The sequence below is a fragment of the Lampetra fluviatilis genome, chromosome 4 (genome assembly GCF_964198595.1).
Source record: "Lampetra fluviatilis chromosome 4, kcLamFluv1.1, whole genome shotgun sequence".
NCBI classification, from domain to species: Eukaryota; Metazoa; Chordata; class Hyperoartia; order Petromyzontiformes; family Petromyzontidae; genus Lampetra; species Lampetra fluviatilis.
The window spans coordinates 8,101,570-8,123,973 of NC_136278.1; the positions used below are offsets into that span (position 1 = coordinate 8,101,570).

Below are 22,404 nucleotides of genomic sequence, written 5' to 3' on the forward strand. Positions count from 1 at the left end.
AGCAATCCCCGTCCCCGGTAACAAACAATCGGCGCTGCAGCAAAAATCAGCATCTCATGGTGGTCTCCACAGACAACCAAGGTCAAAGTCAGCGGAAAAGAGGCCAAAGTAAGTAAGAAAATTTGCTATTCCGCACTCTTACGAGTCCAGCCCATCACAAACGCGCAAAGTTGAGACATCTGACAGCACCGTGTGATTGGACATTTTAACCACAATTTTATCCCAATTGTACTTTCGGTGTCGTGTCGAGAGACAAAACAAATCCATTGCCATCTCTCGCAGGGCGGTGTAGCCCTTCTTGTTCGAGAACGGCCCACAGGAGCGGGGACAACAAAGTTACCTCTGAGATTCATTCAAGTGAACTCTGATCCACAAAGGTAGAGAGGGCAGCAATTTCCCGCCCACTCTTGTTGTACGTGCATCATGTTCATCGCATGACAATCAAACCGATAACTCTAATTCCCAGAGATGGAATGTGGCCATAGTAAGCAACGCGATGGGATTAACGTCCCAAGGCCGTGGGCCGTAGGAAGCCACAGGCTGCTAGGGACGCTGCTGGGGACGCTGCCTGTGCCTGGCGTTGGCGGCGCACCTCACTGCCGTAGCTATCGGGGGCAACGGCCTCTTCCTCTGCCTCGTTGGGCTCCGTGACGGTGACCTCCACGGGAGACAGCGGGGGCCCCAGCTCCTCTTCCTGCTGCTGCTGCTGAACCTGCTGCTGCTGCTGCCGCCGCTGCTGCTTCCGGTTGCGCCACCACTCTGACATCACTGCATGCAGCAGTCGCAGTTATTTATGAGTGGACATATTAGATCTATGCATGCATGCAAATGTGTACATGTACCGCACTATTTGACCATACCTTCACAGTGTTGGTAATCGCGGGCTGGTGAAGGCAGGGTGCATAGACATAGAAGTATAATATACAACAATGGATTTTGCTGTGATGCCATCTGTTGTCCACCACATAAAACTCAATAGGCGTATAAAACCTGTTATATATAGTGCTCACCCGTACAAACACTAATCCAGGCTCAACGCTGCTTAGCCTTCGAGAAGGCATTGCGGCCAGCAGAATGCACCATAGCCAAATCCATTGTTGTACCGTATTAAAAACAAGTGGGCTTGAGCCTGCATAGTGCTTGGATGTGAGACCACCTGTTGCACGGTACTTCTATGCTCCAACATCTATGCTGCCCCTCCTTTGCCAACCCATCCTGACGAGCGCGGTGAAGTATGATCAAATAACTCTCACGGGCCGCACAATGTGAGTAAGGCCCTTGCCCAGCAGTTGATTAGCAACATGTATTTCTGTGCGAATTGGCATTGGACAATGCGTGTGCTTGTACACGTGCTTACAAATTTCAAGCACTGACAGCGTATTACAATGGGTAGCTCTGTTTGGCTCAACATGCAAGTTATTTTACAAGACTTGCTTGTTTTGGCATCGCTTGTTTTCCAGATGAATCACTTAAAAGTTGGTAATTAACTTGGTCATGATAGTGGCAGCTCACTGCCTTCAATGTTCTGACCACTTTCAAGTGCCACAGCAGATGGACCAGAAGCTAAATGCCCTCTCTGGGAGGGGATTTAAGAAATGGAATGTGAACACATAAAATAAACAGATTAAACTGATATGAAAGAATGTGGTGCATATCGAGCAAAATCCAGGCCCACAATCCACACTGCCACCTTTTGGCAAATTGAACAAAAAGCTAATGGAAAATTACCATAAGTCGTCTAACATTTATAATAGTTTTACTTACTCTAACATTTATGATGAAATAATGACAACTGAAATGTTAAGCTTAAGTAGCAAACATCTTCTAATATTAGTATTATCTTGTGTATCAGCCTGTATAGTTGCAGTTTGCATGTTCTCCCCGTGGTTACGTGGCTCCGGGTCCTCTGGTTTTTCCCTCCACATTTTAGAATCAACGTGCGTTTAGAGTATTTTGCGGCTTTACATTTCCACATGATGAGCCACTTCGTTGAGCTATCATTTGTGGCCAGGTCGCTTCTGAAAAAGAGCTATATAGCTCAGTGGGCCTTACCTGGTAAAATAAAAATTAGTTTATAGCTTTGTTTCGTGTTCTTAATTGTTCATGTCACTTCCCAAAGCACAATGGCACCATCTACTGGAGGAATGTGGTAACTGCAGAAAGGCTACAGCCTTGTGTGCACACCAATAGGGTGGCTATAAAACTGAACTTGGAAAAGTTTTTTTGTTTTGTCTGTGAAAACCATAAATTATTTTTATTTTACCAGGTGAGGTCCACTGAGTTCTATAACCCTTTTTTCAGGAGTAACCTTGGCCATAAATTATAGCTCAACGAAGTGGCTTATCGTGTGGAATATAGAGTACCCAAATACTCAAAACGTACGTTGATTCTAAACATAAGAAGGAAAAACCAGAGGACCCGAAGAAAAATCCACGCGACCACGGCAAGATACAAACTCTAAATATACAGGTGTCAGGGTAGGGATGGGACCCACGACCTCCTGTATACCAGGCGAGGTAGTTAACATCTCGCCATCACAACGTTTGTGTTGAAAACACCATGACGCTTGCACAAAGCTGGGCACACAAACCAAAAAAACTGTTTCCAGCAAATGATTTAAAGGCATTAAGTGTGCCCGATGTCAGAATTACATGATGATTGCAGAAATAAAGAGTATTAGATTTGATTTTAAGCTTTCGTGACTGCAGGAATTACTCTTTGGTTCTTTCGGTAAAGTCATGTAGAAAGAAAAGAAAATAAATAATGGAATACACGACGTTTCGATTGCACAAGCAACCGTCATCAGGTGTGAAAGAATGCAAGCTCGGAGAGAGAGACACATACAGAGAGACACACACACATAGACACTGAGACACACAGTGTCTCTCTCTCACTGTTTGTGTCTCTCTGTCTCTCTCCAAGCTTGCATTCTTTCACACCTGATGACGGTTGCTTGTGTTGCAATCGAAACGTCGTGTATCCCATTATTTATTTTATTTCTAAATGACTTTACCAAAATAACCACAGTATTAGATTTGCTTTAGTTTATCGAAGACGCTCGTATTTTTCTGATATCAGACACCTAACATTGTTAAGCGCTCCCAAAGTAAATGAAATCAGATCATTTAAAATTGGCATTATGTCGTGTATGAATCAGCTCGTGTATGCTAGCTGGTGTTATTTATCCAACGGGCAGTGTCAGAGGTTTAGGGAATGCCTCGACCTTTGCTTAGGACAACACCTTTAAGCACCGCAGTCACAAAAACGTCGTGACCGCTGTTGATTTCCATTGCAACCTAGAAGTTCCAGTTGCATCTGCATATCTCACGAAACAAACAAATTCTCTACTTCATAGAGAAACCAAGACACGCGCGTATTGCATCGCTCACCTATGAGGAAGTCTTGATTCCAGAAAAACGTTATATTCACAACCAACAGTATCATCCAGTGCAGGGGCAGGAAGTAAAATGTATAAAGTGCAGCCAATAGACATCCATAAAATCTATTAAAAGAGAACAAAACAATTCATATTTTAGAGCATTTCCTATTACACACATGCATTTTTACTTCTTTATGCAAGTGCTATGATATATTTGTAACTATCTTTTACAAAAATACACATTCATGCTTTTATTGTAAACCAAGGCCTTTAAAGGACAATCTGGTCCTCATACCCTCCAGACTAAGGCAACTTAACAGTGTCTGAATGCCAATGTTTATCATTCAAGTTGTAAATCGTCCGCTCCAATCATTCATGCGTTTATGAAGGCCCTCAATGGTAATCGGCGCTTGGCAAAAGCCGAGGCAGACAGGAGGATAACTAGAATTGCCTGGACTGACACTTGTATGTATGTAATGCAGTGGTACACTCACCTCACCGAGAGCGCCTGACTCTCCCAGCTGATAATGCCATAGAATATCTCGCACAAATCACACGCTCTCGTGAGCATATGTTGAAGTTGAATTAAACTGCATGACAAAAAGGAGAGCAGACATAGTAATAAAACTAGTTATATTTTTTATAAGCATAGTAAAAAACAGCACTTTTAAAAAGTACACGTCAGATTATTTACTGACATGTACCAAAGTTTTCATCGGTTGTAAAAATGTCACAGCATATATGACAAAAATTGCACCTAATTTAAAGCTACGGTAAATCCAGATGTAATAGGCAGTAAATGCTAATGTCATTGGTACACTAAGACGACAATATATACATACTATTAAATAGCTGTGAACAATGCAATAACAATTACATTACTTACAGCCCAATAAAGTTTAGCAGCTGAACTAATGGCGATATTTCTCTTAAGTGACCATTATTGACCGAGATTACACAAAACATCCAACTCCAATTGTATCTAATCATCTTCAACAGCCATTCTCAGGCCACAGATTAATTATAGACGATAGCATTTTCACTTGGTGGCACGCTTCCAGGAGTGGCAGGTCACTTGATGCCACAGTTCTCATATTTCACGAGACAGAATCGCATGACAGAACAAATATATATAGGTTCTTGTTGTTCTATTACAAGAGCTCTCTGAGGTTTAGAACAATCGTAAGTTCCTTATAAATTGTTTAGCTATTTGGGGGGGGGGGGCACGGAGGAGGAAGCCAATATATCTGTATCAAATAGAGAGTTTGTTTCAAGTGTGTCCAAACTATTCCTTGGCTAATACTTGAAGAATCCCATGTTCGCAAATGTTCATTGTAAATGAATGTTTCTAAAAACAGATGATCCTCTCTATTACAGTCTTGCATAACATTGAAACGAACCATAAGGTACAACTGTCCATCTGCCAGACACGTGGCAGGCAGATAATCTACCATAATTCTAATTCACACAGAGTATTTGATTCATCTTCCATAAAGTGTGGGGGGGGGCAAACTCTGACGAAGAGCAGAGCAACAAGGGAGAGAGGTTGTTCTGAGAGGGACCAGGCTGTACCGCGTATTTTTCAGGGTGATGTCCGATATGTTTGTTCCATGTCCTTGAGCGATTGACCCAAATACGGCTTTTATTGGTTCCACCAAGGCAGGCAAATGCAATCAATGATTTTCCTGAATCAGATTATCTCTAGATTACAAGCATGTATGGATAGCTCGGTTACTGTGGTAGCTTTGTATGCTAAAATTGTTTTATTAAAACCAGGATAGTCAGGAAGAAATTATTTGGTGATGGTACACTATTTATTTTTAATGAAGTGTTATTGACATGTTGAGGCTTTTTGGTGCGATGTTTGATAGAGAATATAATTGTAGCAAAAATAAACGTGATACGAAACAGCAATGTAATATGAACATCGGTAGAGCATGTACAAAACAGACGGATATATGCAACTATATCTGTTTGATGGAAAATTGGAGGTTATTTTTTATATTTGGACCATGACGCCAACATACAAGATGCCCTGATGTCAAATGACATCAGGGCATCTTAGGCATGCAACTGCGACGCACAAAGGGCATGCATTTTTTTCCCCAATCAATACACTCGCAGTAATAACCAGGGCAACCTGCCGACTTCGAATGGCGAACCTCTGTAACAACGAGGAGCTGCCACGCTTCCGGCAGGCCGCGGGCCACGTCACCCCCCCCGCCCCCCTCTGTTGATGGTGCCATTACTCACAAATGTTTCGTTTCCGCGAGGGCTTCGTGCCGACTCAGTGTGATGCGGCTGAGGTCCTCCTTCCACACCGAGTGCCTCCTCTGCACCATGAGCTGCTCCTCGGGGAGGCGTGGCCGGCAGCGCTCCTGCGCATAACCCAACGTCGCCGGCACCGTCAGCAGCAGGGTCGCCAGGGCCAGCCAGGCGCCTGCCGCACAAGTGTGCGTGTGTGCGTGTGTGCGCGTGGATAAATGACATCTCAAACACCCGGCGGTGGAGCGGTTAGCGCGTTGCGCTACGAAACCTGGTGACGCTACTTCAAATCCCGCTCACGGCCACCACCAGTGACGGTTATCTGAACTGGTCCTGGGCTTCACTAGGTCGACTCAGCCTCAAATGAGTACCTGATGCGATGTGTAAACATTGCCACTGGGGAGACAAAGGCGGCCGGGCGTCGCCTTGGCCACCCACCCCCTCGTGTGCCGTGCCGGCCTTCATAGGTGCTCACTAACAGCACTCGCCCCAACAGTCCGTTAAAGCTATACGGGGGTCTTTGTCTTTAGATAAACGACAATACGCAAAGAAAGTGCATGTACGTCACACTAATGCTGACCGAAATTACTATTAAGTTGCGATTTAAAATATTGTTATGCATTATAACTTACTAATCATAATTGGACCCAGGTTTGTCCTAACCTCACGTTTACTTTGACGTAAGAGCACTGCCTTTTGTCAACCCACTGATGGACGAGAGCTTCCTCCCGTCGCCAACAAGGTCGTGGGGGATATTTGGCCATACTTCGCCGTGCTGGTCAGTGTGGGATGAAGGCAGGGCGCATAAACTTGAAAGCACAGAAGACAGTGTCGCAACAATGGCTTTTGCTACAGTCCGTCCACATTTATCAAACGAGATTTTTTTTTATATTTATGAAATAATTAAGTAAAGCTGCCCCTTGTCAATAATTGTTGAAGGCCTCCCCACGGGATGTTGGTACATGGGGGTTGTTTGACCATACCTCACCACGCCTGTCTGTGTGGGTTGGTGAAGAGGGGTACCCAGAATCAGTTCAAATTGCACTCACCACTAATAATAATAGCCAGGGTCAGGAATCGAACTTAGATAACCAGGTTTATCAAAAAAATTCAGCCAACCACTATGCCACTGGTAGTTATAAATATGGTTAAAAGGTTAATTCCGATAGAGGTAATTACACTATCATTAAAACATCACTGTACAGTATGCGTTTATGATATTTTATTTATCTTTGGTTCTCACTGTCAAAGCATTTGCACAGACTGCAATGCAGTTAAATTTATGGTGTTTGGTGATTTTCTATTTTAATCCACAATAGTTCTGCAGACAACTTCCCAAGGCCCTGCGGAGCATCGGATTGGGATCCACTGCTATTTTAACACGAGAACAGCCAGGCATGACAACTTCGATAATCATAACCATCATTGAATGAGTAATCAAAACGAGTGTTCCCAGATGGCACTAACTTAAGTCTCGGGCCACTTTAAGGCTTTCTTTCTATGCAGAGAATTATCGATTCAAGTAAAAGGCACTTACCATGAGATAGTGCAAGTATGAACAAGTTCAACACCAAACAACAGAAGACCGACACCACTGGAGTTCTCCACCTGCAAGCACAAACGTAACATTTGTAAACAGCTGCACACGGCACACTGACACTCATCACCGTCATCATCACGATCTATGGGGCAGATAGCCCATTGGTGTCCACTGCAGATTTCGTCATTTGTTTCCACTTTCCTCCGTCTTGTAGTGCCAATATGCTCAAGTAGTGTCACATGTTTCTGGCACCGATCTCTTTAGAGTCTTCAACAAGCGATTCTCTGTTAGATCTTCCTTTCTTTCCGGTTCCTTCCATTTTTCCAAAGAACACTTGGAATGTTCCTGTTGTTGGCCATCCTACACGTATCCAAATAGTGTGAGTTTCCTTCTCATCACTGACACTATCCATGTAAAAATGTATTGAATACATCGAAACATTTTATTACAATGCATGCATTGAATCAAGCGCTTAAGAATCAACAACTTTACGAGTAGACAAATGACAGTTTAAAAAAGAATGTAAAAAGCAGGCACGAGATGGTTTGCTGCATTGTGGGAGTACAAGCCATGCGGATAGCTGGGGGAGGCCTTCTCTCAGGAAATCACGGCTTATGGAGATTACCAATTACGGGAATGCTCCATGTATCCACAAACCTATTATCCACTGGTCCAGGATGACCAGCAAAATACTCTATTACACTGGTCAACACACTTTTTCTGGCATAAGGTATTCCAGCGGTTTTAAGGTAATTTTGGGGTGCTGATTCCAAATCTGGCATCAGTTTTTGTCTATCACATCAGGTTTTTGAGATATCAAATATTGCATTTTCAATAAAAACTGCAGAAGAAAAATATTAAATAAATGTGGATATCTACATAAAATTATATTATAAACACACTATCCTAAAAATACAGCACCAGATTTTAACACTAAAGCAGTCACTGACTCGCAACAACTTGCAATCATAAGTGACAGAGTTAATTTCGGGTAAAATCAATGAAAATGGGGTATGCCGATAGCATAAAAATGAGATGTGATAGAGCAAATCTGAGATCAAATGTGGAATCAGCACCCTGAAATTAGTCTAAAACAGCTGCAAAAGTCCAGGCCAGAAAAAAAATGTTTTTTTGTTGTTGACCAGTGTTATCCACGGCTCGATTGCTCACATTTTCCCGCATTTATCCGCGGATAAGATGATAATGAATTTGATGACTTGTGATGATGATGATTTTGCCACTTCCACCATATCTTCAGTCCTCATGGCACCACATGCAACAGATGCAGCACACTACACTCTTCCGCACACCACTAAAATGGATATCTTCGGCATATTCCTATTATGTGCATGTTTTTGCACATAAGAGAAATCATGAAGAACATCCATCCCATCATCATTAAGTGAATAGGAGGATTTAGCTTTTTGCGACAAGCACAGATAATAAGAGAAGTCAATAACACGCCCTCACATCATGGATATGCTAATTCGGGCTAATTAAACCAATGGGACAATACAAATACAAGAAAACAATCAGTTCTTGTATTAAATTTTTACCCCAAATTGTGACAATTCATTTAATCACAGAGTGTGTCCAATTCATTACATGCACAACTAACACCAATATGTACTTTTCAATGCACAAGTGTGGTTAAGCATGAGGCCACGTAACACCACCTAAAGCCATTGGTGGCTGCCGGCACTAATAAGCAGTTGCGTTTTCAAATTACACACGTTGACAAATGTTCATAGAAGCAATACAAATGCAATCCCCCCCCCCCCTGCCGATTTAACAAAATCAACCTTTCTGAATTCTGCTTCAGAAAAAGCTCAACAGTACAAAGGCGAAAATCCCAACTAATTGGGGCCGCGGATAATTTGGATTCCTGAACGACTCGGACGCACCAGCGGCTCGTCATAATCACGTGACGGATGGCCACCCAAGGATTATCACAAACTGCCCCACACCGGTCCAACTCTAGTGAAGGCATTTACAGTGCACAGCTTTACGAACGCTTTGGATTTCAGATTTTGGACGGATTTAGCCGGGAGAGACAAATCCACAGTCCGGGGTTTTACTACTTTCGGATTTCGGACGTACCTAGCCAGGAAAGACATCTACACAGGCTAGCATTTCCTACTTTCAGATTTCAGATTAATCTAGCCGGGAGAGGACATCTCCAAAGGCTAGAATTTCCTACTTTCATATTTCGGATGAATCTAGCCAGGAGAGACATCTCCACAGGATAGGATTTCCTACTTTCATATATCAGACGAATCTAGCCGGGAAACATTACCACAGCATAAACTGCCGCAAGACAACTACCTGCAAATTGGGTGTTACCATGACATTCTGTGAAACATAACAGAGATTCACACGTGAAAGGTGCGTACCTAAGCGTGGCTATGTATCGCAACAGGTTTTTCCACCCACTCCGATTGACTCTCAAACATGCCCAAACAAAAACCAAGTGACAGGTTTAAACTTGCACTCGATAATGTTCAGTGTTTATGCACGCTAGGTGTGGCCTATATGGGTTTTACGGGAGACCATAAGGTCAGACTGACATTGTAAATTAATTATGAATATACCGTGGGAAACTTGAGCAACTAGGCTGTTGCCTGTGTTGTTAACTACAAGTGCCACCTCAAAGTATAGCACAGTATAACAGAGGTCGCAATCGGGTACCCGATACCCATACCCTACCCGATACCCGGCTACCCATACCCGGCCGGGTACGGGTACCCGTTTGCGACCCTGGTGCGGCCGGGTACGAGTAAGCCGTGAGTCACTGGTGAGTAACCATTTATCACTCATTTCCCAACGTCTTGTCTCTTCTCACAATTCAAGTTCCTAGAATCAACCCACCCGCGCCTGCAACATGGCTTCATCCCAGAGGTCGCAATCGGGTACCCGTACCCGTACCCTACCCGATACCCGGCCGGGTACGGGTAGCCGGATATCGGGTAGGGTATGGGTACCCGTTTGCGACCCTAGTGCGGCCGGGTACGGGTACGGGTAAGGAATCAAAACCCGTTTGCGACCTCTGCAGTATAAGCAGTTGTATTCTGTAATGGTGACACCATTAGTGGCTTAACGATATACAGATGTACCATTGAGCTGTTAAGCCAGACATTTGCGTCACGCAATAACAACAAAGGACATGATTTTAAATGGGCCAAGAATAATTGTTGTTTATGCATTTCAATTCATAGTTTGTCACTGCACATTAGTACAAACACACACGTGCCCTAATTGACACAAATGATAGAGAGAAAAAATATCAGAAGGAAAATGCCATACGATTTTTATTTGTTTCCATAATATAGGTTTTTGGGTTAGATCGCGTAAATATAAAAGTGTCGTTGAACCCGCCACCACCCGAAACAGCTAATTAGTAAGGTTTGTCACGAACAAAAATGCCAATTCTTTACTGGTACAGCACACCGGTGTATTAAGAGAGTAAATCTACTACTACATTTACAATTTCAAGAGGTTTAAATTCAGGTTTCACTTTATTTTGTATTATTACTTTTCTATCTACGTGACTTTACCGAAAGAACCAAAGAACATGTTCTCAAGTTGAGCGAGTTGATCGTCTGTCGGGTCACCGAGTACTCCACAAAAATGTAATCCGGCAATAAAATCTGCCAAAACTTGTTCTGAGAATAAAAAATAAATACATTTCCTTGCTTTTGGACACATTTTCGACACCAGTGCACATGTTAAAAACCAGAAAATCGAGTATAGACAGGGGGTCACTTTAAGGGATCTCTAAACACAGGCTGATTTATTGCTCCGTGGGAATTAACAATTGAAACTTCATTTGATGACACGATGCAAAACATCGGTTGTATTCATCTTCTTGGTTCTTTCCGTAAAGTCACGTAGAATGGAAATAATAAAATAATAAAAGTAAAACGTAATAAAATAATTCTCTGGTGAGAATTATTTAATGTTTAATTTGTATTATTGTATTATTTCCATTCTACGTGACTTTACCAAAAGAACCAAGAAGATGAATGCCTGCAGTCACGAAAGCTTTAAATCGAAATAAAATCGGTTGTATTAATTGGGAAAAGACAAAACAAAAACGTCTAAATTTATCACGCATTACTTTGCAACTAAATCCATTCAATGTGTAACACTCTATAGAATACTGGATCATCCTCACCATTAGCCAGGCTCAATCCACTTGTGGTTAAAAACCTCAACATGTGGCCGTTCCTCACGGTCTCACGCTGCAGCAATTCATCTCTATCCTTGGGCTGTCACTCCATCGCCATCTCGACCAGCGGCCGTCACTATTCTAGTGACGCGTTCACTCGTTATGTCTCCAATCTGCTTTTGTTCGCGGATTCCCACGATACTATGCTCAACCCTCCCTGTAATTCCAATGATGCTAGTTTTCATGCTTACTAGGGCACTTTTGAACACTTGTTCCGTTTCCTTAGCCAATGTCCATGTTTCTGATCCATATGTCAGCGTTGGGCTTGGTGGGATGGGGCTCTACCGATTTCCCCTGGAGAATGGGACCAACAAATGTCAACACAATTTTCGGAGGGGATCCAACACCTCCGATTAGCACGGTCGGCTACGTACGATGCGAAAGAAGTTCAACATAAATACATAACAGGTAATACTCACCTATTGAAAAATATACTTCTTTAGGCATATGGGTGTGTTGATATCCAAGATAAAGTCTTTCCATTATTAAGTCTATAAAGTCACTCTAGCCTGCTTTTGCACACCTCTTCATTTCACAATTGTCTTCACTGACCGCCTTAAATAAATTCCATAGGTACACAAACTATGTGTTTTCCAGTCACTTCCCTCCAACAGACACCTTGATTGATGTTACATGACTTTTGTTTGCTCATATTTATCTTGAGCTCATTGATCTCCGACAAAGATCAATGGAAAGCGGTTTGTTAGGAGCAAATCAATAAAGGAGATTAAGGAACAAAGATATAAGGGACAAAAGGGATCACCTGTGATGCTTCTGTTAAAGCAAAATAATTCAAGTGGAAATGGGTACGCTGCAACATGAGAACTCATGAGAGGTTGACAGCAGCGGACAGCGGAAGAGAAGGTGAGACACAATGTTGGTGTTGACTGCTTCAGCACACTTCACATGTAAAGGACAAAAACACGGCCGACTAACTGTTGCAGTGACAAAAGACAAACGAAATAAAACACTGAACCAAACTGAACTTCATCCTGATAAACCAGCGCAGACATTGCTGGGTTCACACGAGGTAGGATCAATAGGTAAGGCACAGGTAGGCATGTAGGTGTGTCTGTGTGCGCACTGTGCTCAGGGAAATTAACTTTCCTGAACACAGATTTCACAAAAATCCGATGAGTAAATACACCCCCGTCAGACTCCTGTGGACAATGTGGGTAAAGTTCACAACATTCCATTGAACAAGAAACAATTATTCTCATTGGATGGCTTCAGAAGGAAAAAAAAACCTAAACAGAAGAAGCTATTAACACAGCAGCAGAGCATTCACTGAAACCAGTCGGCACACAATCATGTGAATGTCACTGCCGTCATATGCTGCGGCAAACTCAATACTTTCATATGAACTGCAAACGTATGCTAAAGAACATACACATTGGAACTGATGACCATTCAAAATCTCAAGCTACAAGACAAAAATATGTGTGTACACACTGCAACCACAAAAGTGTACAAAATAACGGAGAGATTCACGTAAAGCGTATTAGCTGTGCACAAGTCTCGATGGATTACTTCACACACTTGTTTGCGTAGGTGCATACCAAAATGCACCAAGTTAAAAAAATATGACAAGAAAAATATTTTTCTAAAGCAACGCATGCAAAAATGCATCATGCCTGTGTTAAACAGCTGTTAACAAACACCGAATACCCCAAGTTGAGCATTGAGTCACGTTTTCCGCCAGTGTATTTGCTCCACACTGTGCAGCTAAACCATTGAATTGTAACGCCTAAGTTGATTTACGTTCGGAGCAAAAGACCTTCGCAAGACTCGTGGCTTGGGAAGGAGACTCATTTTAAACGAAATGTTGACCACAATCATGTTGTACTGTACACAGTGTGTACATTGCATTTATTGGCTTTTTCCACTTTCGCCAGGGTGCGATGCAGTCTACTGCAGTGCGGCATTAATCTTCACTGCCACGACAGAATTTGGGTCACAAGAAGCCAATCTGAAGGAAACATCTTCTCCAAAAGGTAACCCTTGAAATTGTAAATCCTTTTCCTGTTGATTATGTTAATGCAGCTGGAATGAAACTTCTCCAATGCACCACAACAAATCAGGTAAAATACAAGAAGCAACCTAAAGGTGAGTAAATATATGTGACGCTGTCTCCCCAACAGACCTGGTCTTCACCTGAGGACGGCTGCTTGCGTTGTGGCCGAAACGTCATGATATTTTATTATGTTTAGTTTTTTTATTATTTTATTACTTCCCTTCTACGTGAATTTACCGAAAGAACCAAGAAGAGAAATATATGTGTGTTTAACCGGAAGTGGGATTCCTCTTTCCGTCCGGCTTTGGGTGTCACTCCACGGCAAGTGAGTTACTTGGTTCATTGATGATGGGGATACAGTAGCATAGTTGTAAATGTTTAGTAAGAAACGTGAACCCACTTAGAACTTTAGGCTGACCCTGCCTAACGAGTAAATCCGGTCAACTTCCAGTCCATAACTTTTGTCACCTAAGATTCAAATGGTGGAGAGGTGGGGCAGCGGTTAGTGGCACTGTGCTAATAACCCTGCAGCCTGTGTTAAATTCCCAACCACGGCTAACATCAATGGAAAGTGATGTGAAACAGTACAGTGATCCCTCGTTTATCGCGGTTAATGGGGACCGGAACCCCTCGCGACAGGTGAAAATCCGCGAAGTAGGATTGGCCCCCTAGGAATTTCCGTATATGTGTGTGTGGGTACCAGAATGTTTAAAATATGTATATTTATACTTTATATATATATTTTACTTAAATCTATTTAATTATAAAACCTTAATATTATACATTCACTCTCTCTCTCTCTCATACGATACGTATTATGGTGTTCTACACTCATCAATGACAGTAGTATCTTGAGACTTGACTCCAGTAATGACGACGACGACGATGACAATGACGATGACAATGACGACGATGACAGACCTGTGCAGTTCGATGAATGTGATGATGAATGACGATGATGATGGTGTTACTGCACAGGTATAATGAGGCCTTTAAATCAGTTCGAAAAATCCGCGATGCACTGAGGCCGCGAAACTTGAACCGCGAAGTGGCGAGGGATTACTGTATTAGACATCTGTCCACCCCTTTCACCATCCAACCATGACCATCGTAGTGAAGTATGGTCAAATAAACCTCATTCAGAGTCTGCACTGGCAAAAGGCGGTGCCTCATCCAGCAGCGCCTTTACAAGGAGCTGCCAATTATTTTTTACAAATTTGAATAAACGTTTAATTGTGTGGTGTTTCAGATATTTCTAGTTGTAAGAAAAGATTCGACTACAACTTTATAGCCCTTCTAGAATATTATTAATTACATAACACACTCAATAAATCTTCTTTTTAAGTACGGTACTGTATTATATTTGAAGCCCCAAATCACTTCCTGAAAAATCTCCACTGGTCAGACGAGGCATTTCGAAATGACAAACATCTTCGAAGGGGAGGAAGTTACAAAAAATGTAACAAAAGAAAGCATTCAAGGCAAAAAACCTGCATTCGCATAAAACCTCATGGAACGCGAAGCATGTACAACAAGAAGCCTGTAAGGCTGCTATCAAACGAAAAGTAACAATCCTACACATTTATATGGTTTTCATCACACATGTCCAACCTCTCCCGATGAAGTGGAAACCAGTCGCCAAGTTACTCCCAAAAGAAACATGGCAACAGGAAACAGGAAGGGACACCGTATACTCTGGGCGCATTCATATTTGCCTCGCAGACAGCCATCGACTCTTAAAAGTAGATGGCTGGAATCCTGTTCTTGTGCCATTTTAACGATTTACTTTTATTAGTACTGGCACAGTGATCAATGTACAACTGAAGGAAATAATTTAGATCTATTTGTCAATGCATTGCTGGTTGAAGACCTCCCCGTGATGGTCGAGGTTGTTTGACCATACTTCACCACGTTGGTCAGTGGCGAGGGGGCCAGGACTGGTTCAGATAGAATTCACCTATTATGTTGTTCGCTGTGGCTGCGAATCAAACTCTGATCGCTGGGTTGATGGAGCAGTGTGCAAACCACTGCACCATGGCTCCACACACAATTACTGAAGTAAAATTATTCAATATTATTTGCTTACAAAATTTTGTTTGATTTTTTTTATTGCATGCATTTACAAGAGAACTGGCAATGACTTATTTTTTTTTTAAATCCACAATAATATGCAGTATAACCGAAAAGCAACATGTATATTGATTAAATGCAACACATTGCAACACATTCTTAGTAGAACGTTACTGTATTATGAAGGGGATTTTAAAAAAATAAGCACATTTTTAAGGGGAAGTGGCATTCCTATTTATCCCAGCGTGACTTGATGAAGAAGCTAAATTGCTGAAAAAACGGTTCTAAAATATTAATAAAGTAAAGGCTACTGCAAAAACATTTCATCATGCTTTGTGTTAGGGACATTGCTGGCTCTATACTACAACATCCAGATTCTTAAGGGAGTGTGCATATAGAATCAGAATGTGGCAATCCAAATTTAACTCGTGTCATTTCAGTATGTTGACAGAAAATGTATAGAGGAATTTGTTTTTCTATTATTAATTTCACGAATGACCTTGCTCACTGCTGCTCTGCAGATTACAGCAAATAATACCCTTAACTGGGCGAGAAGCCATGGGGGCTCTTGATTTCCATCGGCAAGGGTTTGGCTTGGTTAACCTTAGTCTTGCGCGGACAATCTTTTCCACACATTTCTGTATTTGCAAGTTAATTATCATATTTGGTCTCTGGAGAATGACATTGCCACACAACCACTTATTCTTGAAAATATTACCTGTATATTTACGTACTGTCATTCCTGTACTGTGTTCTTTACGGTTTCATGTTTGTAAACTCACATTTAATTGTCTGAAAGGTTGTGTGCAAGTGCTGTTAGGAAGCATTCATTAAGGTCAGCATGGCATGTCTATGATTTACCCATGCCAGGTAAATATAATTAACACTGATATTCATGGCTAGTAATCGAACCCATGTTACCAGGATCATAATGCGGTGCGCCAAACATTCCGCCACCACTTTCGATCGAGTTTAATGTCAAATAGCAATGCCGTTTACCACTCGGCGAAAGTGAAATCACTACGGCACTTGTGCCAGGCTAGGTGCACAGCAACAAGTGGCGGTGACCTCAAAACCGCGCTTGTGCTAGGTGCACTTTGAGATCTTGTGGAATGGCAAAGGCTCTCTGGCACATCACAATGCAGGTAATATGGGTTCACTGACTGGAGTGACGGGAAGATGCAGGAACATTTGCATTTGCTACCAAGGTGCACGATGAAGCCAAAAAAATAACAAGTAAACACGTAAAAACAAAGTTTTTCACTGTAAATCCTTTATATGCGTGGCGGCTAGAGTCCTCTCGTCCTCTGGCTTGAGATGGCTGCCACCTATGGGTCAGATGATTGTCTGCCACCATTAAGCAATTGGTAATTAAATATTTAATTTATTTTCCCTAAAGTGTAACATTTTGGAATTTTTTTTCACGAAAATTAATTGTCACACAACGAGTCTGTGTGGAAAATGTCAGCTCGATTGGATCACGGGAAGTGGGTTAAAAAACGAGCGAAAGATTTGCACGGTCCTAAGCAAGCAAGCGAACTTAATATAAAGGATTTAAAAATATATTCGCCTGTGGAGGACGCGGGGATCGATCCCGCGACCTTTGGCATGGGAAGCGAGGGCGCTACCAACTGCGCTACTCCGCCACGGCCTGTGGAGGGGTTATGCTCTGGGCTCTTACACTGTGACGTTCAGCCAAAGCCATGAATGAGTTCTATTTGAATATATGTAAAATAAAAAAAATTTGCCTAAAAAGTGTAAAATTTTGGGAATTTTTTTTTCACGAACATTAATTGTCTCGCACAACGAGTCTGTGTGGAAAATGTCAGCTCGATTGGATCACGGGAAGTGGGTTAAAAAACGACCGAAAGATTTGCACGGTCGTAAGCAAGCAAGCACGGAAGCAAGCAAGCAAGCATGCAAGCAAGCAAGCGAACTTAATATAAAGGATTTAAAAATAGATTCAATCCAGTCTTCCAGACTATATGGGGTAAATTGTTAGTGAGCACCTTTTAACTGCCAATTTGCACATGAGGAGAGAGTGTGGTCCGCATCAATGCAGGCTATCTTTGTCTCTCCAGTGCGGATGCTGACGCACCTCAACAGGCACTCATTTAAGGGTGGGCTGATCTATAAGATGCCAAGGACAAGTTAGGATACTACTCCCCACCACTGATGTCTATGGCCAGGAATCAAACCCAGTTTACCAGATTCGTAGCAGAGCGCTACCCCACCCCACCACCACCACAGTACGACATACAGAGCCCACCTCCCTACATACATACATACAGCCAAGCACACACTGCCCCCCACCACCACAGTACGACAGAGCCCCCTCCCCCCACACACACACAGCCAAGCACACACTGCCCCCCCCCATCCACCACCACAGCATGACATACAGAGCCCCCCACACACAACCGCATCCCCCAATCCCCCAGCACCCACACAGACAACACACACGCAGCCCCCCACATATACATAGCGCACCCCCACCACAAAAGCCGCCATTCACTTCTAAGTGACCACGACGTCAACTCAACGCTTGTACCAGGCTAGGTGTACTTTGAGGCTCGCTGACAGGTCACGGAACAGACCCAGGTCTTAAAGGTTTGCTCCCCACCACCACCACAAACCACACAGCCCGCTAAAAGACAAAGACCTCCCTGCGTATAGCCTTTGAAACAGGCTGTTGGGGCAAGTGCTGTTAGCGAGAACCTATCAAGGCAGGCACGGCACACGAGGGGGGGTGGGTGGCCAGCACCACGCCAGCCCCTACACACACACCACAGCCCCACACACACACACACACCACACAGCCCCCCACACCACACAGCCCCCCTACACACACACACCACACAGCCCCCCACACCACACAGCCCCCCCCATACACACACACCACACAGCCCACCACACCACACAGCCCCGCCCCACACACACACAGCCCCCCACACACACAACACACAGCCCCCTCCCCACACACACCACACAGCCCCCCACACACACACCACACAGCCCCCCCCCCCCACAAACACACCACACAGCCCCCCCCCACACACACAACACACAGCCCCCCCCACACACACACCACACAGCCCCCCCCACACACACACCACACAGCCCCCCCCACACACACACCACACAGCCCCCCACACACACACACACAGCCCCCCACACACACACACAGCCCCCCACACACACACACAGCCCCCCACACACACACACAGCCCCCCACACACACACACCACACAGTCCCCCCCACACACAGCCCCACACACACACACCACACAGTCCCCCCAACACACAGCCCCCCACACACACCACACAGCTCCACACACACACACAACACACAGCCCCCCACACACACACCACACAGCCCCCCACACACACACACCACACAGCCCCCCACACACACACACCACACAGCCCCCCACACACACACACCACACAGCCCCCCACACACACACACACCACACAGCCCCCCACACACACACACCACACAGCCTCCCACACACACACACCACACAGCCCCCCACACACACACACTCCACACAGCCCCCCACACACACACACCCCACACAGCCCCCCACACACACACACCCCACACAGCCCCCCACACACACACACACCACACAGCCCCCCACACACACACACACCACACAGCCCCCCCCACACACACACCACACAGCCCCCCACACACACAGCCCCCCCCCCCACACACACACAGCCCCCCACACACACACAACACACAGCCCCCACACACACACACACAGCCCCCCCCCACACACACCACACAGCCCCCCACACACACCCCACACAGCCCCCCACACACACACAACACACAGCCCCCTCCCCACACACACCACACAGCCCCCCACACACACACACCACACAGCCCCCCCCCCACACACACACCACACAGCCCCCCCCCCCCCACACACACACCACACAGCCCCCCACACACACACACAACACACAGCCCCCCCCCACACACCACAGCCCGCCCCCCACACACCACACAGCCCCCACACACACACACACACACAACACAGCCCCCCACACACACACAACACAGCCCCCCACACACCACACACAGCCCCCCACACACCACACACAACCCCCCACACACACACACACCACACAGCCCCCCACACACACACAACACACAGCCCCCCACACACACACCACACAGCCCCCACACACACACACACAACACAGCCCCCCAAACACACACAACACAGCCCCCCACACACCACACACAGCCCCCCACACACCACACACAACCCCCCACACACACACACACCACACAGCCCCCCACACACACACACCACACACAGCCCCCCACACACACACACCACACACAGCCCCCCACACACACACACACCACACAGCCCCCCCCACACACCACAGCCCCCCCCCACACACCAAACAGCCCCCCCCCCACACACCAAACAGCCCCCCCCCCACACACACACACATAGCCCCCCCCACACACACACACAGCCCCCCACACACCACACACCACACAGCCCCCCACACACACAACACACAGCCCCCCCACACACAACACACAGCCACCCCACACACACACACAACACACAGCCACCCCACACACACACACCACACAGCCCCCCACACACAGCCCCCCACACACACACACACAACACACAGCCCCCCCCCACACACACACAACACACAGCCCCCCACACACACACACAACACACAGCCCCCCACACACACACACAACACACAGCCCCCCACACACACACACAACACACAGCCCCCCCCACACACACACAACACACAGCCCCCCACACACACACACAACACACAGCCCCCCACACACACACACAACACACAGCCCCCCACACACACACAACACACAGCCCCCCACACACACACAACACACAGCCCCCCACACACACACAACACAGCCCCACACACACAACACACAGCCCCCCACACACACACACAACACACAGCCCCCCACACACAACACAGCCCCCCCCACACACACACCACACAGCCCCCACACACACAACACAGCCCCCACACACACACACCACACAGCCCCCACACACACACACCACACAGCCCCCACACACACCACACAGCCCCCACACACACCACACAGCCCCCACACACACCACACAGCCCCCACACACACCACACAGCCCCCACACACACACAACACACAGCCCCCCACACACACACACAACACACAGCCCCTCACACACCACACAGCCCCCCACACACACACACCACACAGTCCCCCACACACACACACAGTCCCCCACACACACACCACACAGCCCCCCCACACACAACACACAGCCAGACACGTACCGCACGATGTGCTTGACCACCTCGAGCGCGTCCCTGAGCGGCCGCGCGCTCTGCTCGATGCGCCTGAGGGCCACGGCGAGCGTGAGCACATCGAACGAGCCCCCCGCGCTCGCCTGGAACCGCTGCCCGCCTCCCTCGCCCTGGACCCGGCCAGCGCCGCCACGCCCGCCCGCCTCGCCACCCCGGCCCGTGCTGCCGAGCCCGGTCTCGGGCGCGCCCTCGCCCGCGGGGCCGCGCATGCCGAGCCGCCCTAGCGTCTGCTCGTTCTCGTGGTCGTCGACGCTTGCTCGCTTGCTGCCGTTGTCGTCAACGTGGGAGGCTCATAGCGTCACGAGGCTTCGGGACGGAGCGAGCGAAGAGGACGAAGCCGCGTCCCTCTCCTGGAGGAGGCCTCTCTGGCCGTCGACTCTGGGCTTGCCAGGCGTGAGCAATGGATGCTCGAGCGGGAGGCGACGTCGGATCGGGTCGGTATTGTCGACGAGCTCCCCCGCCCCCCACGCCCTTGGGGTGAGTTGGCTCGACGCTCGATTAAGTGCACCGATTTGTCGGTGGGGGTTGGGGGGGAGGTGACATCAGCCTGAAGGGAGTGCGGATAAATGAATATGCGGTTAAGTGAGTATGTGAGGATAAAATAATACAAATTAAAAATAATAAAAATACAATTATAAATCACGACGTTTCGGAGGCAACATAAGTCTCCGTCATCAGGTCACCCTGATTTATAATTTTATTTATATTATTATTTATATTATTTTTTATTTTTACCTACGTGACTTTACCGAAAAAACCGAAGAGTTTGAATCCTTGCAGTCACTAAAGCTTCGAATTTAGAATGAGTATGTGAGTTATCGTATGTTGCGGATAAGTGAGTATGTGAGTTATACTGGTAGGAACGAAGTGAACCAGCCTACAATAGATTATATCGTCCGATGTCCGATTAGGTGTAGCAACATCGTCCCCTACTGCAAACACTTGGCAGGACCCTACAAAAACCTTTAGACTCAGTGAGGCTTTCCTGGCTAAACAAGTGTAACATTCCCTTATAATTCCCTGAGATAGTTTTTAATTAAAACATTTAAATAAAAAATTAACTCACAGCGGCCTAAAGCCTACAGCTAGGCCTAAAGCATAGAACTAGGCCTCAAACTCTCCCTTCGTATCGTACCCCCGCGATTTCATTTTATTATAGCCATTCATTTGTTCGTTCCTACCAGCCCACCCCGCAGGGACCTGTTCTTATGTGCGGATAAGTGAGTATGTGAGTTATCTTATGTGCGCATAACTGAGCACGTGAGTTTTGATATGTGCGGATAGGTCAGCATGAGATGTATCGTATGTACGGATAAGTGAGCATGTGAGTCATCGGATGTGCGGATAAGGGGCCGTCCATAAATGACGTCACGCTATTTTGGACGATTTTGACCCCCCCCCCCTCATCACACGGCGTTACAAAAAGTCAGACACCCCCCCCCCCCCTAGGTGCGTGACGTCATTTATGGACGGCCCCTAAGTGAACATACGAGTCATCGTATGTGCGGATAAGTGTTACGTGTGGTATATCA

The 22,404-nt window shown here is 45.8% G+C and overlaps 1 protein-coding gene across 3 annotated transcripts in view; it reads right to left on the reverse strand.

Moving 5' to 3' along the window:
* Positions 1-21,260, reverse strand: part of ZFYVE27 (zinc finger FYVE-type containing 27) — a 54,674-nt gene extending 33,414 nt beyond the window's left edge. For all 3 annotated transcript variants that reach the window (XR_013636577.1, XM_078855512.1, XM_078855511.1), the window contains exons 1-6: positions 20,843-21,260; positions 7,182-7,252; positions 5,633-5,819; positions 3,874-3,969; positions 3,390-3,502; positions 593-768 (exon numbers count right to left, since the gene is read on the reverse strand). Coding sequence is in view for 2 of the 3 variants with exons in the window: in XM_078855512.1 (XP_078711638.1) it covers positions 593-768; positions 3,390-3,502; positions 3,874-3,969; positions 5,633-5,819; positions 7,182-7,252; positions 20,843-21,081 (882 nt within the window). In the remaining variant the exon portion in view is untranslated. The remainder of the gene's footprint in view (positions 1-592; positions 769-3,389; positions 3,503-3,873; positions 3,970-5,632; positions 5,820-7,181; positions 7,253-20,842) is intronic.
* Positions 21,261-22,404: the final 1,144 nt, after the last annotated feature.